Genomic DNA, 18,427 nt, shown 5'->3' with positions numbered 1-18,427 from the left:
TACTTTTCATGGGACAACCCAAAATTTGGGGTTTTCTTTCAATGATAATGGTAAACAGGACAAATAGAGAGGGTGAATCTCCTTAACGGGGGCACAGACAGCAATAAAATTTGAGAGGTGTTCTAATTCCTCTCCACTCTATCCAAAACAAAAAAAAAAGTTTTGCCTTTAGCTATACTTTAATGCATTCTATACATTAAGATAAAAAGCCTTGTGTGTGCAGCAGCCCCCCTCAGCCCCCTAATACTTACCTGAGGTCCCTCTCTGTTCACGAGTGTCTCAGCCGTGGGAGATTCTTCCACCTGATTGGCTTCTGCTGTCAATCAAGTCAGCTAGCCAATCAGGGGAGAGAGGGGGTGGGCCAGGTCAGGGCTCTCGGGTTCTCGAGTTGTGACTCGGCTCAGGTGCCCCCATAGCAAGCTGCTTGCTGTGGTGGCACTCAACAGGAGGGAGGGGGCAGGATCACAGAAGAGAAACCCAAGAAGAGGAGGATTCAGGCTTCTCTGTGCAAATCCACTGTAACAGAGCAGGTAAGTATAACATGTTTGTTATTTTTATAGGAAAAAAAAAACAAGACTTTACAATCACTTTAAGGCTTGATGATTGATGCTCTGAGTACGTGGTGGAGGACCTGTGGATTCCAATATTTACCAAACGTGTGTTTTTGTTTAAACTTTCTTTATTGTTGTCCATCACATCTCGACAAATACAGTTCAGTACAAATACGTTAGTGACAGACTTTTTCTATATCAACATTAGCAGTAATTTGCATATTTGTATTTAACAAAAGTAAATTAAAATAAAATAAAGTAAAAATAAAAAATAAATAAGTAAAGAGAGAGAAGGAAAAAAAAGGGGGGGGGGGAAACGGCATAGAAAGGGGAGAGAAAAAAGGGGGGGGATAGTCTCGGGCTGTGTTAAAATTTCTGTTGAGACCTTGAAAACTGATCTCGTGGGTAGTACCAGTATATGCTACATTGAGGTTTACAGGTCCCCGGGGGCGGCGACCAGCAGTAGCCCTCGCCCACCGTAGACCCTCCGACCTGAGCAATAATGATCCTCCGGACCGGGGAGAGGTACGCCGCGGCCCGTCCGAACCGCCACCACCGGGCGCCCCACCGGAGGAGGGGGGCACAAGGCCTCCATCTGTCCTCCCCCGGCGCGCCCCCGGGGCCGCGGGTCCGTCCCCGCCCACACGGCCCCCCCGGCCAGGAAAGCAGCTTTTCCTCAATTTTAACCGGTAAGTTATGTTTAGGTGCCCATACTCTGCGCAATCAACCAACAGTGCTATGAATAATATCACTTGATAGGGTAAGGGAAGTAGGGGTAAGAAGAGAAAAGAGTAGAAAAAAGGGTGGAGGAGTGGCAGGGAGAGTGGGCGGGGTAAGGGGGGGTAGATAGGGTCAAACCTTGTTCACTCGTGCTTCTCCGATCATCCACCTCGGACTATCCGCCCCCAGGCAGCCCCTTGATTCTGGCAAAGGCATCGGAGTCCATGTGCGACCTATATTTCAGTCTTAAGGAGAAACCGTGGTGGGAGCTATTTAGGGTGGGCTCTATGGCCCAATGTGGGATCCGCCAATTTTAATAGGGAAGTGTTCAGGCTAGAGGATACATAGGAAGTATCTTGGAAGTGTTCTTGCCATATTGACCATATGGCTGTGTGCTTAACTGTAGTGTTTTTGCCCACTGCCACCCACTCCTCTGCTTCCCTTATTGCATTAACCCTGCATATCCACTCGTCTTTGCTCGGTATCTGCTCTTTCTTCCAGAAGATAGGCAGTAGACGTTTAGCGGCATTGAGCAAATGAGGTAGTGCGCTTTTTTTGCAGCGACTAACTGGTACAGGGGGGACATGCAGGAGGAAATGTTCCGGGGAGAAGGGGATCTCTATTCCGAGGATATCTTTAATCTGGTCCTTAATCATCCGCCAATATGTCGTTATTCGTGGGCACTCCCACCACAAATGTAGGAGGGTGCCTCGGCCTCCGCATCCCCGCCAACATCGATCTGAGCTAGCAGGATAAATCCGCGCCAGGTCAGATGGGACTCTGTACCAACGTGGTAATAATTTGTAATTTGTCTCTTGCATCTTAGAGTCCAGCGAGCTGGAGTGTGTGAATTGGTACATACATGCTAGTTGAGATTCGGAGAACCCCTTCCCAAGGTCTTTCTCCCATGCTCTTATATAAGTAGGTTTAGAGGCCGAGGCCGAGGACCCCAGTAATTGATAAAGTTCAGAAATCATGTGTGGGACCGGTTCTTCCAGTATAAACAGTCCCTCAACAAACGTGTGTTTTGACAACTATTAATTAGCGGTCATATACTTCAGGTAAGCCCCCGACTGCTACACATGGGTGGCGTGTCCTTTATCTTGGGTTTCTGGATGGTATTTTATGGCTTTTATAAGGACTCCTTCTTTGGCATTTTGATTCTTTATTTTGAACTGACATTCACTTCAGCTTGCTCTGGGGACTTTATGCCTATAAGATACCTTTGACAATTTAAATTCAGCTAATCTCTGAACTTTGGAGTTTTGCTTCAGTTTATGCACTGTATTTTATTAGCATTTTGGGTTTGCCATAGATCATTTTATGTTTTTGTATGAGGTATAAATGCACAAGTTAGGTCATGTTTAATTTCCAGTCACATTTTTTGTAGCGCTGCATGTTTTTGTTTTCATATTATTATACTTAATACCTAAGTATTGTGCTAGCAGCTTTTTCTTCATTGTTACATTGACCATAGTGCAAAGACTTTTCTTACTAAAAATGCTTGTTGCCTGGCGGTGAAGGAGCATGGGAACCAGTATTCAGCAGCTCCTGCGGGGGTATTGCTACAGTTGGTAAGGTCGAATATAGACACCAATCCATCCAGTTCAACCTGGGTGGGTGTGCTCAAGTCAAAAAATCATATCCCATATCCTTGTATATTGTGCTCGCTAAGAGGCCCATCTAGGAGTTTTTGAAGCTATCAATACTTTCCACTAACACCACCGATTGTGGGTGTGAGTTCCACATCCCTACTGCCTTGACAATTAACCCCCTATGCAGTTTAAGTTTAAACCACTTCTCCTCCAATTTCATGAGTGGCCATGTGTCTTATTATACTCCCTGAGACTGAATAGTTTATTCCCTATGCTAGAATCACCATTGAGATATTCGTATATCACTGTCATATCTCCTCTCAAGCGTCCCTTCTCTAGAGAGAATACATTTATTGTTTATAGTTGTTCCTCGTAATTGAGGTCCTCCAGTCCCTTTATTAACTTTGTTACCCTTCTCTGGACTCGCTCCAGCTAGCTCCAGCACATCCTTTAAGAGGATTGGTGACCAGAACTGGACGGAATACCCCAGATGTGGCCAAACCAGCGTTTTATAAAGTGCCATTGTTATAGTTTTATCTCTTGAGTAAATACCCTTTTTTATGCATGCTAATATTCTGATAGCTTTGCTTGCTGCAGCTTGGCATTACATGCCGTTGCTGAGTCTTTCATCTACTAGGACCCCATATCTTTTTCATCCTGGATTCCCACAGAGGTAGGGGAATCATTGGTAATCATTGCTTCATTCTTTACCATTATTCTGGGCAGCCCTATGTACCTTGTGGTGATCTCAACATTGTGTCTACTGTAATGTTGGTTTGTGAATGTCTCCATTATGCTTTAGAATTTGGGTGAGCTGAGCTTATATGGTGATGTACTAGTTGTGATTTCTCTTTGGGAATACTTGGCCTTGGTGCTATTGTCTGGCGATATCTCCACTGTATGTATAAACCATACCATTATTATAAGCCCATTCCTTTTCTTTTAAATTTCATAAATGGCTACTTTTTCCTTCTTTTAGCAGTTGATGGACATCTCCGCCCCTCCTACTACCACTCTGATAATATAGGTGTTGAATTTGCCTCTTTGGACTTAGTTGGTTGCTATTATGTTCTTCTATGGATTGAGAATCTCATTTTGTTTTCCCATAGAAATGGCCTAATTTGTTTAATGCAGTCATAGAAATAGTGCAGCACAAATTAAAACACAAATAATAATAAATATATAAAAGTCCATGTCTCCAAAATATATATGTGGATGAATGAAAGAAGCGGAAAAGTTCAGGCACTGTGGAGGAGTGCATCCAGATCTATTATGCATGTGCTCCAAACTGAGTGCAACACCTCCACCACAGATAGAATTGGCCGCTCACCTCATTAATATGATCCCTGATAACAGGTAGGTCAATCAGTACTTTGTTTCAAATAAGGGAGCCTGGATCCTCTGATCTCCAATCACTCTCTGAAAGGTAGCCGTCCCTCCGCAATGTAAATACAAAACAAATGAAGCAACAAATAGTGCTCTCTGCTAAAACTGTAACATTTATTCCATAAAACTTAATGTATAAAACTTACAAAGCTGGCACTTAAACTAAATGCAAGTATCGAGCGTGCATGGTACATGAATTAAACCAGAAAGATGGCCGTGGGTGACATCATATGTAGCTCCTCCTCTGTAAGTGTTACGTCCTGAGCGGGACTTCATCATCGGGGCTAATTTGTTTCATGCCAACATACATTTATGGTAAAACTCCTGTCATTTTTCTTTGTGCTCAGTACACTTTTTTGCCATGGTTAAATTCCTTGAATGACACTGGAGCTTGACATCAGTTTATTTACAGTGGTTCTCCTTGGGTTTTTGTCTTTTTATTTTGGCTGCAGCGCCCACTTCAAAGTGGTCCCTACGCTCGCACGTGTGAGCGGGATGTAGTATTATCGTTCTCATCTTGCAGTGGTGTCCATCTCAAGCTTCAGTGGGTATTATCCATGAGACACACTACCAATATCTGTTATACATGCAATTTAGGCTGGTAATGACTGTTTATGGTTATTATATATTTTTGTACTTGATAATGCATATACATTTTTTTTACATCAATATTGATTTTTGCTTTATCATTAACAGGTATACTCTGCATGCATACTGTATCTTCTCTATTGGTCTCCTGAAGAAGGAGGTTTCAATTCCTGCGAAACACATTAAGACATTGTCTGTGGATTAACCCACTCTCAACAAACTATATATGCTCATCTACTTTTACGGCTTTTGCCCAGTATGAATGTATTGGTGCCGGTGGTAACCGCTATGTGATATTTAAAATTATCTGATGTATTTGGGAGATACGGTTCTGCAGAGGATTTCTTCTAACCTTTCCCCTTAATTGTTTTTAACTAGAATTTCAGTGTTTTTTATCTTTTGTATTAATAAACTTTGTAGGGGAATTACCTTGTTTTTACAATATGTTGTGTTAAGAATTTCCATGAGTACCTCTAAAGTCCTTATGTAACCAAACCCATTTCGTTATATATGACCTCTTGGGCATGGTGCTCCTGCTACATGTCCCAATTAGCCCCTCCCAGCGGGAAGCTGTCACTGTGCTTGCCAATCATAAACGCCCAAGACATTTCCCACCCCACAGCCTCATGTATACACGTCTCTTTTATATGGATGGGAAATGCTTTGGCCACTTATGATTTGCCAAATAAAATAAACAGCTCCCTGATGGGATTGCTCAGGTTGGGGACCAGAATCCAAACACACCTGAGTTTATCCCTATTTAGCATTACCTTGCTGTGCACCAAAACGTCCCCTACAATGTATGTAGAGAACATGTCAGACTGGTGTTTTGGGAGCTCACTGACCCAATTTAAATATCTTTGTTAGTATCTGGTGGTTTCTTGGATTTATATTTATAGTACACTGTACTATATCAACATTGTAATCTTGTCCTAATTAGGTGGAGAGTCCCCCTTTCGGGAGTGTCCTGAAGGATTCCTAGAAAACACATCGTCTGTAAGTAAATTGATCTTTACATCCCCTAGTATACACTGACCTGTTCTGTTTTAATTTCATAATGAAGGTTAGAACATGAAAGCTAGTGGCTAGGGGAACAGCCTGTTTTTCCTGAACTGTATGTAGCACCCTCCTAGTCAGGTGTTAGGTTAGGTAACTGTAGTTTGTCTCACTGTAATCAGTGTGGCTGCATGTGATCTGTTCTATGTTTCACAGTCTGCAAGTTTGCTTGCTCTCTCCCTGTATTTTCAGAACTCTCTGGGTAGTTCTTGAACATAGGTGTGGAGCAATTTCAATGGGCAGCATGAATATTTATACTGTCCAAGCCAATCCCTGTGAGCCCTACAAAGATGGCTGCTGAGAAATGGGTATAAATAGTTTGAGACCTGGAACAGAATGGTCTTGACCTGCATGAGAGGATCACAGTCTAAGGGTAGCTGGTTGCCCTCTTAGGCAACCCTGCCATGTGCTTGCTGTTCGTGAGGGGCCTCAGCTGGGCTAGCTGAGAGTCCTTTATGCTGAATGTCGCTGGAAGCTGACTGAGGGGCTGTCATATGTGGACCTAGTCTGAGATCATTGGTAGAGGTGTGTGAGCTGGGCAGAAGGGGGTCCCTACTTGCCGACTATGTGAATATAAGCTCACGGGCTATGCCAGGTCGTGTGGGTGGGGTCACTCACCCTGCACATGGGGTACCTTTCCACGAGGTTCCATGAGTTTCCGCTGTTGCATTTAAGAGGGACACCGCTGAGCCCATGCCCACTCCACCCATCCTTAACTCTCCCACCTAACTCTCAATTACAGAATGAGGTCCCTTTGAGCACCTAACATGGACCTCATGCATGCTCTTTAATCACTCCTCACATTCTTTCATACCAAATGGCTAGACTGAGGCTCTCCTTAATGCAGGTTCATTCCTGGTTGTTATGGTAAACCAACCACTGAGGAGAAGGCCAGAACATCGACCCCCTCACCCCACCCAGGTACCACACCACACAAGACAGGCTGCTATTCATTTTACACCAGTCCCTAGCTACCTGTGGCATCTGCTGACTTCTTTCTTGATTGTAATGTATCTGGTGATGGAGCCCGAAGTGCAGATGAATGCTTTTTTTACAGCTCTAGCTCAGGAGCTCTGGTAGAGCAACAGGGAACGCCAGAGCACAGAGTGGCACGAGTGCCTAACAGGAATTCTGCTGGGGACTACTGATGTGCTTTGGGATACTGGAAACTGGCTGGTAGCACACTGGCAGAAGAGCAGGCACAGCTGACAGGCACAGCTATGGCTGAATCAGGTGCAGGAAGAACCGCCAAGGCAAGGTCAGACAGTCCAGATCAGCAACTAGCAGGCAGATGAGACATAGGCAACAGGCAGAAGAGTAGTCAGAAGTCAGGCCGGGGTCCATAACAACAAGGCAGATGAGCATATGGATAAGTCAGAAGCGTAGTCCAGGGGCAAGCCAGGGGTCAGCGCAGGCAGAGTTCAGGGAAAGTCAGGAGCAGATCAGGTTGGCAACAGGTGAGCAATACATGAACAGATACACAGATGCTTCAGGAACGTAATAGACTAAACAAGATCAATAATAGGTTCAGTTGAATTGTTCAACACCACATCCCGGAAAAATATATAGAAAAACCAAACAATAGGAACATTTTTATTTTTTAGGTGTTGAATCCTTCTAATGCCCCGTACACACGGTCGGATTTTCCGATGGAAAATGTCCGATCGGAGCGTGTTGTCGGAAATTCCGACCGTGTGTGGGCTCCATCGGACATTTTCCATCGGATTTTCCGACACACAAAGTTGGAGAGCAGGAGATAAAATTTTCCGACAACAAAATCCGATCGCGTCAATTCCGACCGTGTGTGGCCTGTTCCGACGCACAAAGTGCCACGCATGCTCAGAAGAAATTCCGAGACGGGACAGCTCGTTCTGGTAAACTTAGCGTTCGCAATGGATACAGCACTTTCGTCACGCTGCAATGTTAAAAATGGTTTAATACAGCGCACTCTCTTCTTCTTTATAATGTGACAAGAATTAAGTAGTTTTGCTGCTCATATTCACACACACTTCTCACAAAGTTTTATTTGTGTTTTTTTAGTGGGATTCCCTGAATATATTGTTATTAGTTGTCACATCTGACAGTTTTATATTTATTTATTTATTTTTTTTTGGATTTTCAGCCTTTTTTTTTCTTTAATGTTTGGATTTTTTCCAAGGCTGATCTTTGTTCAATGTTATTTTTATTTTTACTCCAGAATATTTTTGTGTGTGTTTTGTGTGTCAAGTTACCCCAACACCATTGATATCTTTTATTATTTAATCTCCAGGAGATTGTTTGGTGTTGGTGTCCCTTGTTCATTTCACATTGTATATTGAAATGTACCTGAATCCTCACAAACAAGCTGTCATTTTTGAAGTAAAACACATAGGAGAGTATAATTCAAAACAAAAATCCTTTATTAAGGGATCAGAACCAAACAACGCTGGATCAACAGGAGAAATTAGCGAAGCCTGGGACCCCCGCGGCAGACATCAATTCTTGAACATCAAAATTGGTGGCCTGAGGAGTCCATATGTAAGGGAGGGCAGTCTGGTCCAGAATTCGCAGAGATCCGGATAGCAGCAGATGACATCTGTGTCCCCAGGCTGTGGTACCACAAGAGGCTGCATTTTTTGGCTGACCAGACTGAACCCAGGGCAATCACTGTCTGGTCTTCCTTCCACGCTTCCTTCCGGGCTGTGGCTGTGCAGTTGGAGATGTGGCAGGAGGAGGAGTAGGACCTGGAGGAGGACTGGGAGGACCTGGAGGAGGACTGGGAGGACCTGGAGGAGGACTGGGGGGACCTGGAGGAGAGGGAAGAGGAGGAGGAGGACCTGTAGGAGGAGGAGGAGGACCATCCCAAAGGTGTGTCTGAGGTGTCATTTGGCCCCTCATACCTTTCTCAAGAGCCTCCAATATGAGGGCCTCACACATGACTTGTTGGCCCTCCTCCATCCTCTGCATTTTATATGCAATGAAGGCAGCAATGTTCTCCTGCTTTGCGCAGTGGCAGTATCATAGCCATGAGGTTCAACTGAGGCGTGATTATTGCTAATTGCTTCTCGGCCTTTTGGCGAAGATCAAGTGTAGTATCTGTTCTTATCAGTTTCCAGGAGGTGGCGCTTGCTTCCGTCCCTGATCTATGGCGAATAGAGACGGGATTGCGGTTGCTATGCAAAGCCTGCTGGAGTGAAGGTGACCTGGAGCGGTTTGTAGCCGAAAGGGAAGCCTTCTGATAGGGATGGAGAACCACGGGGTCTGAACCGGAGGGTCGGGACCCTGGCCTTCTGGCCTGGATTGGGGCAGATCTAGCTCCGGACAGTTATTCGGGAGAGAACGCTTACTTCCCTCTTACAGGGGGAGGAGAGTGGTTAGTACTTCCCGAATGTAATTAGGAGGGAGTGATGGGAGCGATGGCAGAGCCTGATAAAGGACTCTTTCCGGCTTCCTGATCACCATATCCTTTCTGCCTGTGGTGGGGTCTGCTGTGGTCTGGGCTGGGGGGTCGGGGCTTTTTCGAAAAGCTAGTGGTGAATGTGCCCCTGAAGTGGCAGTTCAGGGGTGCCGTATAGTCATGGTGTGAAAGCACTTGATTTTATGGCACCATGGTCACTTCACCACAACACACGTTTTTCGCACCTGCCTCTTGGGCCGGGCCTTTTGGCCAGGACCAGGGGAAATTTTTATGCCTGGCCGGAGGGCTGGCCATTGTATAGCACAATGGCCACTTTCACTCTCCCATCTCACTATCTTCCCCACTCTTTCTTTTACCCCTGTTTGTCACCTTTTTGTCTTTTTTTGGTTGTCTTTGTATACACGTTTTGTCACTGTGTGGCGAGTAGGGTGTGGGTCCTCGGGCCTACTCTGAAAGTCTTGGGAGGGGGTGGACATAGGCCTTTTGGCTTGGTTCGCCCTCTCCTTTGAGGGGTCTCTCTTCGGGAGAGCCCCACTGTACTTGGGTTGGTCTGCTTCGGCAGTCCTTCCAGTTGTGGGGGTCCGCCTGGTTTCGGCCGGATGAACCCTTTGTCTGAGTACCTCAGTCCCTGTCTGGAGCCTAACGCCCCGGGAGATCAGGGTAAGGTCCTTCCCTAGTGGAGGACTCTGTACACCCGTTGCACGTTTTTGTGTTTCACTCTCTATGTGTGGGCACTTTTTTTTGGCACCGGGTGGAAGTTTTTGAGGTGTGTTTTGCACGCCACTGGCTTTTCGATAGAGCAATGTTCTCCTCCATGGTGTGGGGTGCTCCCAGGACCTCTGTAGCCCTCCAAAAGAATCCTATAGCAGCCTCCTCTAGGGCACTCCTCCTACTGCCACTTTCTCTTTTCAGGGGGGGTGGAGGGACCTGCAGATCAGCCAGCCGGCTCGGCCACCTCCTGGCTGAGACTTCCCTGTGTATGAAAAAGGGACATGGTTTTAGTTTTTGCATCATCAATCACAATCCTAAATTAGTACTCCCAACTAACATCTAGTTAACATCATTGATTGTACAAGCAGAAATATTTAGAGGAATGCTATACCTGGCTCAATCTGGGCTCCTCCACATGCGGCCTAGAAGGCCGAGGTTGGGCGTCAGAAGCCTCAGCCGGGGGGGAAGGAAGCGTGGAAGGAAGACTGGAGAGTGATGGCCTGGGTTCAGTCTGGCCTGCCAGAAAATGCAGCCTGTCGTAGTACAACATCCTGGGGACATAGATGTCATCTGCTGCTCCGGATCTCTGTGAATCCAGGACTTTCTTGCGCTCCCTCAGATATGTGCTCCTCAGGCAACCAATTAATATCTTTAAATAGGTGATGTCTGCCGTGGGGATCACCTTCTTCACTATTTCACACAATTCCTCCAGTGCTGCCTTCCTCTTTGCTTGGTTCTTGAAATGGGGGTGTTTAATCTCCCACAGACAGGGCAGCTCCCTTAGCATCTCTAGGTATACTGACATGAAGTCATTATCTTTGAGTAGCATATCCATGTTCACTGCAAGACACAACACAAGACAAGGGCTAATGTCAGACAAAACTCTCCTAATCTTGTTACAATATAGGCCTCAATCTAGAAGCAGTATAGGCACAAGTTTGTCTCTTACCTTCGTTCTTACGATCGGCGCGTCCAGTGCTCCTTCCTCCGCTCACAGATCGTACGTAATACGCACGCGTGTTACGCTTTATACACACTGCGCATGCATGTAACTCCACCCGCCCCTGACGTTCTTTCTAGTCTATTCCCAGCCCCTTTTCGTTCGGCGCAGTGGGTGAAGAGCATGATGGCGGAGTTCGAGCAGGTGTGTGCTAATTATAGCAACAAGGAGGAGGAGGAGGAAAGCCCGGATCCAGGCACGTCCCGATCCAGAAGGAGACGTTTTAAGGCCACAAATATGTCCTTTGGGGAGATGTTGGAGATGGTCGACATCATGAGGAAGTCCGACTATGACGCGAAGTATGGGCCTTACCCCCACCCCAACATCAGAAAGGCCAAAATCATTGCTAACGTGGTCAAAAGCCTTCACAGGAATTTCGGGGTACGAAGATCTAAAGATCAGCTCAGGAAGCGGTGGTCGGACCTGAAGTTGAGAGAGCCAGAGCAGTACCGAAAGATCCGGAGAGTGCTGCAAAAAAGTAAGTAGTTGTGCTGTGTTCCTATTCTTTCTGTCTTTATTACGTTCGTGCTGCTCCATATGCTTTTATTAATTGTAACGTTTAAAAGGGCAACTTTAATGTTCATGGGCCCATTATTCGTTCGTATCAAACATTTTTCTTTCGGCCTCTAGAACACCATTGTTTAGGCCATATGCATTTTCCCACATTTTTTGGGGGCCTACTTGGATGCCAAATATTTGTTTGTGTAGATGGGTTTGTTACTAGAATGAAATGCCAACTAGATTGTGTGTAAGGAGAGGACACTGAGCAGCTGTTTTCACATCTGGACACTGGAGCACTAGTGTGGGACACAAGAACACCCTTTTTATTAGGGGGGGCACACAGGTGCTCCAGTGTATACTATAGGGGGGGCTACATCTGTGAAGCTTGTACCAAACAGGTAAAGTATTGCAGCTTGACAAAGGGCAATAAAAAAAATACATCTTGGAACTCGGCTAAAATAAACAATTGTACCCCACTTCCAAGCAATGTTTCCTATTTCTAGTTCTGCCATCAAATATCTGTGTGCTAATTATACCATTTTTGTTTTACATAGGGGAGAAAAGACTCGGAGGACACCCCTCATCCGAGGAGACCAGAGACCCCCCACCTCTGGAAGAAGGTGAAATACCGCAAACCCAAGAAGAGCAGGAGGAAGAAGAAGATGTGGTGGAGATTGGCACCACAACAGGTGAGTGTCTGCGACCACAGGCTCAGGTAAAAGAGATGGATGGTGGCAGATTTTTGAGACCTTTTTTTTTTTTATTTATCTCTTTTTAGGTGATCGTGAGGTTGTGGATCCCGAACGCTTTACTTCTGAAAGTGCCCAGATCCTGATCGGGGAGATCATGGGGTGTAATGCCGAACTGCAAAACATCCAGCAAAAAATCCATGATGTTATTAAAAAAAATAATAACATCATTGATGTTTTGGGGCGAATTTAAACCCCACAAAATCACTTTTTGTATTGTGGTCCAATCTTTTATATTTTTTGGCAATGTTTTGAAAAGCCAAATTTGGAGGATGCACACAGTGTGCCAACATGTGCTATCTGCCATCACGGGAGATCAATGGATGCGTTTTGGGGGTGCAACCCTTTCCTCAATTATAAAGTCGCGTTGAGGAAGGGCTTGCTCCCCCAAAACACGTCCCTTGATCCTCCCTGATGGCAGATAGCACATGTTGACATTGGGAAATTTGTGTGCATCTTCCAAATTTGGCTTTTCCAGGGGTGATTTCCCTCCATCTGAACGCTATATCAAACCCAGTTCCTAAATACTGATGTCTGATATAGAGGTCGACCGATATATCGGCCGGCCGATATATCGGCCGATATTTGGCGTTATTTACTTAATCGGCATCGGCCGATTGTGCTGATAAAAAAGGCCGATTGTAACTTCAGCCGTGACTTGCAAATGACTTCTGTAATAGAAGTTAATGCAAGTTTCCTTAAGTTATCTGTGAAGTTTTCTTCTCTCCTCCTCTTGGCAGCCTGCCAAGTCTGATAAGAAGATACATTGTATCTTTCAGGTTCTTTTTATCAATAGACTGAACTCCGTGGAGAAGTTTTCAGTTTAACCATTTAAAGACTAAATCTTTTCTGACACTTGTTGCTTACAAGTAAAAATCCTGTATTTTCTGCTAGAAAATCACTTAGAACCCCCAAACATTATATATATTTTTTTAGCAGAGACCCTAGGGAATAAAATGGTGATTGTTGCAATATTTTATGTCACACGGTATTTGCGCAGCGGTCTTTCAAACGCAATTTAAAAAAAAAAAAAATACAGTAATGAATTAAAAAAAAAACCTAAGCAGTAAAGTTAGACCATTTTTTTTCGTCCAAAAGTTTTGATTACCTGTTTTTGTGTATTTAATATTTAAGATAGTTTTTTTTTTTGTTTTTTTTCGTTTTCTAAATTATACATACAAGTGAACTGATTGGAGGTTTGTTTTGTTTAATGTTTAAATGAAAAAAAATTTCTGTATTACTTAAGGTTGCTTTCACACTGGAGCAGGCATGCGTTGATGGTAAAACGCTGCTAGTTTTAGCGGCGCTTTACCGTCATTTTAGAGGCGCTATTCGGCTGCTAGCGGGGCGCTTATAACCCAGCTAGCGGCCGAGGAAGGGGTTAAATGCGCCCCTGAAGCGCCGCTGCCAAAACGCTTTGCAGGCGCTTCGGCAGCGGTGCACATTCATTTCAATGGGCAGGAGTGGTGGAGGAGCGGTATTGCACCGCTCCAAAGATGCCGTTTGCAGGACTTTTTTTACATCCTGCCAGCGCATCGCCTCAGTGTGAAAGCACTCGGGATATCACACTGAGACTGCAGGGGAGCCATTTTACAGGCACTTTACAGGCACTATTTTTAGCCCAAAAGCGCCTGAAAAACTCCCCAGTGTAAAAATCTAACTGTTAGATTTTATGAGATGAAGGGAAAAAAGAAAAAAAAAAATCGGCCAAATATATCGGCCCAAAAAAATCGGCATCACATATCGGCCATCGGCCACCGCGATTTCTAAATATCGGCATCGGCATCGGCCAGAGAAAAACCCATATCGGTCGACCTCTAGTCTGATATAGCCTTCAGGTTTTACCTAATGTGAACTTTGTAAGTTCAAGTTTTTTGGCTTTCTTGTTGGTTTTACACAGGCCTGTTTTATCTGAAATGGACATTTCGAATTTTGCTAATGCTACTGCAAAAATTGTTATACAACAAACATGTTGGTTTGTTTTAAAAACCTTTGGTAAATGCACATGTGATTGTGCAGGTATAAAAAAGTGGCTTACTCAAGAATGTGTGGATTATTGTCTCAACACTACAACACTTTTGGGGTGATGTAATAGCTGTTTGATGCAAAAGTGGGGGTTATTTCCTAAGGGCAAATCCTCTTTGCACTACAAGTGCAGTTTCAGTGCAGTTGCAAGTGCACTTGTAGTGAAATGTGTTTTTGCATTTAGGAAATAACAGCCAACAGTGCTTTGTATAAGGTTACCGAATCACGACATTTTCTCAACTCAAAACATTTCTGTCAGGGTCAGCTAAAACAAACACAAGCAGTAAATGTCCACAAAGATTTTCTTTTTTTTTTTTTTATTTGAAAAAGGCTTCACATATTGTCTGGCATATTGATAGCCCCCCTACCCGCAAAGAACTCCAGGTAGCGTAACCGGACATAACGGGCACTCAGGGAGGGCAAGCCAGGACGGCCACTTTCAAGCGCCGTCAGTGTGGTTTGATGTAGGATTCCGGCCTCAGGCCCAACTGAGCCAGCATAGTTGGCCGAATGTTTCCGTAAAAAATTATGCAGAACACAGCACGCAAGTATTATATGGTTCAGTTTATATTCCGCCATATGGATAGGTGTCAGAAATAGGTGGAACCGGCTGGCCAGGATTCTAAATGTGTTCTCCACCACTCTTCGGGCTCTGGCCAGCCGGTAATTAAAAACCCTCTGTTCCGGGGTGAGGGTCCTCATCGGGAATGGCCGCATCAGGTGGTCCCCCAGCGCAAATGCTTCATCAGCAACGAACACAAATGGGAGTCCTTCCACATTGTCCTCTGGAGCTGGCAAGTCCAAGCTGCCATTCTGGAGATGCCTGTAGAACTCCATCTGGGCGATGACTCCACCATCGGACATCCGGCCATTCTTCCCCACGTCCACATACAAGAAGTCGTAATTAGCCGACACCACCGCCAACATCACTATACTATTAAACCCCTTGTAATTATAATAGTACGTGTTCCCATCAATTGCCCCTCCGCAGTTAGGAAAGTCCCACCGCTGGGCAAAGTGGGAGGCCACAGTCTGCCATTCCTGTGGCGTGGAAGGAAACTGTTGAGGAAAAAACAATAAACATTACTATTTTTACTCTGAAACATGGCAAGCAGATTAGACACAAACATTATGGGGCAACCTCCAGATAGCATTTATTAAGGGGAATTTAACAAGGCCAAAGTATAAGGTACACCTATCATATTCCCCCCCCCCCCCCCCTCTCATGGGCCATTTCTAACATTATGGGGTGTGTGGAAATCTTGAACAGGTAACCCTCTTCACTTCATTGAGAGCTGAATGCCTAAATAATGGGTATTACTTGGAACAGCCCCTCCTAGTTACACTATTGGCAGGCCACTGTACAGGTAAGAAGTGTCAGAATACAAAGATATAAATACACATTGTACACATTTGAGGACATTTGGACATTCTGCTATTACCTATCAAGATAATAATAGGATACAAAAACTTTAAACACTACCATTGGAAAGTATACAGGCAGGCCCTTGCACTACATGCTTTGTGGAATTCATCCATACATCTGACCAGTAAAGAGGTGGGTATAGTGTGTATGGGTTTGGCAAAGTCAGCAGATAGATCATTGAGGATAGATAGAGAATTGGGATCAGCTGACTTAGCAGTTGGGGGAGGGAGGGTTACTAAAAATTATTTGGGGACACCACAAAAAAAAGCCTCTGGCACTCTGCCTGAATTTAAATCAAAAATAACATTTCCAAACATTTTAGGGGGTGTTTGGGGTAAAGCACTACTATGGAGCTGATAAAATACATTGTTAAGTGACTACATGAGGTGAATATAGGGCAGGAGACACCATGCTGGGGAGGTTATTGAAGGGCAAATATGTATGAAGGACATAAAATAATAATTACATAAAAATCCAGCATGCATGAGGACAAAGGGGACATTCACAGCATATTACAATCATGGTAATTAGGGAATGAGGAAAGAAATACAAGATATTATCAAACATTAAAGACAATAAAATGTGATATTAAAGGATAAAAATCTTACCTTCATTTACTCCTTCTGCAGGACCTGTATGATGGCAGAACAGGTCTCTGGGATGATGATACCCAGAGCCTGGGGGGAGATGCCTGTCGAGAACTTCAAGTCCTGCAGACTTCTCCCTGTGGCCAAATACCGCAAGGTAGCGACCAACCTCTGCTCCGGAGTGATGGCTTGCCTCATGCAGGTATCCTGCCTGCTGATATAGGGGGTCAGCGAAGCCAACAAACGGTGAAACACGGGGTCCGTCATCCTGAGAAAGTTCCTGAAATCATCAGGATTATTCTCACGGATCTCACGGAGCAAAGGCATATGAGAGAACTGGTCACGCTGAAGCAACCAATTCTTGGTCCATGAACTCCTCCCCACCCTGTTCATGGACTGGACTTGTGTCAAGGTCAGGACCCCAACACCAAGCCCCCGCACAGCACGAACTCTACGAGGAGTACGCATACGAAACATGGCTAGAAAACGGTCGGCTGCTCAGAACGAAGTAACAGAACACACTGAAGAACAGCAAGGCCTGTGAAGAGCGACCTGAAAAACAGCAACGAGCAGGCAAGATCACACAGAAAACTCCGATACGAACTGACTGCACGCACTGAAGAACAGATACAAATCCACAAGCACAAACTGAACGGCAGAAAACGATCTGAAAGCCACGAGTCTGAAAAAGCACGAATCGTCTCTCACCAAACTTTTACTAACACGAGATTAGCAAAAGGAGCCCAAAGGGTGCCGCGCTTGGTTCTGAACCGGCCTTTTCTAGTCTCGTCGTACGTGGTGTACGTGACCGCGTGGTTGGCGATCGGAAATTCTGACAACTTTGTGCGACCGTGTGTAGGCAAAACAAGTTTGAGCCAACATCCGTCGGAAAAAATCCTAGGATTTTGTTGTCGGAATGTCCGAAAAAAGTCCGACCGTGTGTACGCCCTATTACAGAATGAACTTAAAAAAAAATGTGTGGATAAAAGCAATACATTTTATTACATAATTACAGTAAAATAAGTTGGGGTACAATACACTTAACATACCAGACAAGGCAGAGAAGCCAGCAGCCACACAAAACTTTACAGCTCCCCCCGAGAGGCACCCCCTGTATGTTGTTCATAGACACATTTAAACACTGTACAGAGGCACCAATAAATAATGGTATTATTATTGTTCATAAATACTCTTTGACATTTTACAGGAATAAAGCATAGAAACGTGTATCAAAGAGGGGTGCAACGTAATAGACTAAATGGCACTAACACAAGGCACTAGTGCAGTTTAAATAGCCCGCCTGGAGCCAATGCCGACTCACGCATGTGAACGAACATGTGTGTGCAATTGAAAACTTGCACCCGCCAAATGACCAAGAGCAGGGCTTACAGGAACCAAGATGCCTGCACACATGCATGCTTCTTCTCTGACACTGATGCCAACTTAACCCCTGATAACTGACTTGCTTCATACCCCATATGTGCTTTAGCTGACCCAAGTTCATTTATGTGCCTTTACCTTCCTGCAGCCTTTTAAAGCGGTTGTATACCGCTGGACGTTTTTTTTTCCCCCTGCAAGGTAAAGTCATAATGTGCTAATATGCAATTGCATACTAGCACATGATGTGAAACTTACCTTACTACTAAGCTGTTTCAGCGCCACAATGTCAGCGCTGCAGGAGCTCCCATCTTGCTTCCAGGTTTGCAGGCTCCGGCTCTGTGACTGGCCGGAGCCGCAATGACGTCACTCCCACGCATGAGCACGGGAGCCGCCGTTTGTGGCACAGGACTCTGAAGGAGAAGCCTGGGTGGTTGTTCCTTTAGAGAGCATGCTCTGGTGACATCACCAGCTGCATGTACAACAAATATCCCCTAAACGGTGCATGTTTAGGAGATATTTACACTACCTATAGGTAAGCCTTATTATAGGCTTACCTATAGGTAAATGTCAGCAAAGGAAGTAATTTCCGACCAGGCTCATAAAATGTTTAATTAACTTTACTGAAGATTTCTGCTGCATAACAATTTAAATTGCGAACAATAGTTCAAAGAGTCCCATCCCTAACTAACTGTACTACTTGATGGGTTCACAGGCATAGCTTATAAAGGTGATAGTCCATTATTGGTGGAAGTCCA

The 18,427-nt window shown here is 44.8% G+C and overlaps 1 protein-coding gene and 1 pseudogene across 3 annotated transcripts in view; both read left to right on the top strand.

Moving 5' to 3' along the window:
* Positions 1-18,427, top strand: part of LOC141148856 (histone lysine acetyltransferase CREBBP-like) — a 275,728-nt gene that overhangs the window by 116,046 nt on the left and 141,255 nt on the right. For all 3 annotated transcript variants that reach the window (XM_073636662.1, XM_073636663.1, XM_073636659.1), the window contains exon 2: positions 5,781-5,836. In XM_073636662.1, the coding sequence (XP_073492763.1) occupies positions 5,781-5,836 (56 nt within the window). The remainder of the gene's footprint in view (positions 1-5,780; positions 5,837-18,427) is intronic.
* LOC141101905 (U4 spliceosomal RNA) lies at positions 8,874-8,937 on the top strand (annotated as a pseudogene).

This window comes from Aquarana catesbeiana, linkage group LG06 (genome assembly GCF_042186555.1).
Source record: "Aquarana catesbeiana isolate 2022-GZ linkage group LG06, ASM4218655v1, whole genome shotgun sequence".
Classification (NCBI taxonomy): domain Eukaryota; kingdom Metazoa; phylum Chordata; class Amphibia; order Anura; family Ranidae; genus Aquarana; species Aquarana catesbeiana.
This window is presented reverse-complemented; position numbering and strand designations above follow the sequence as displayed.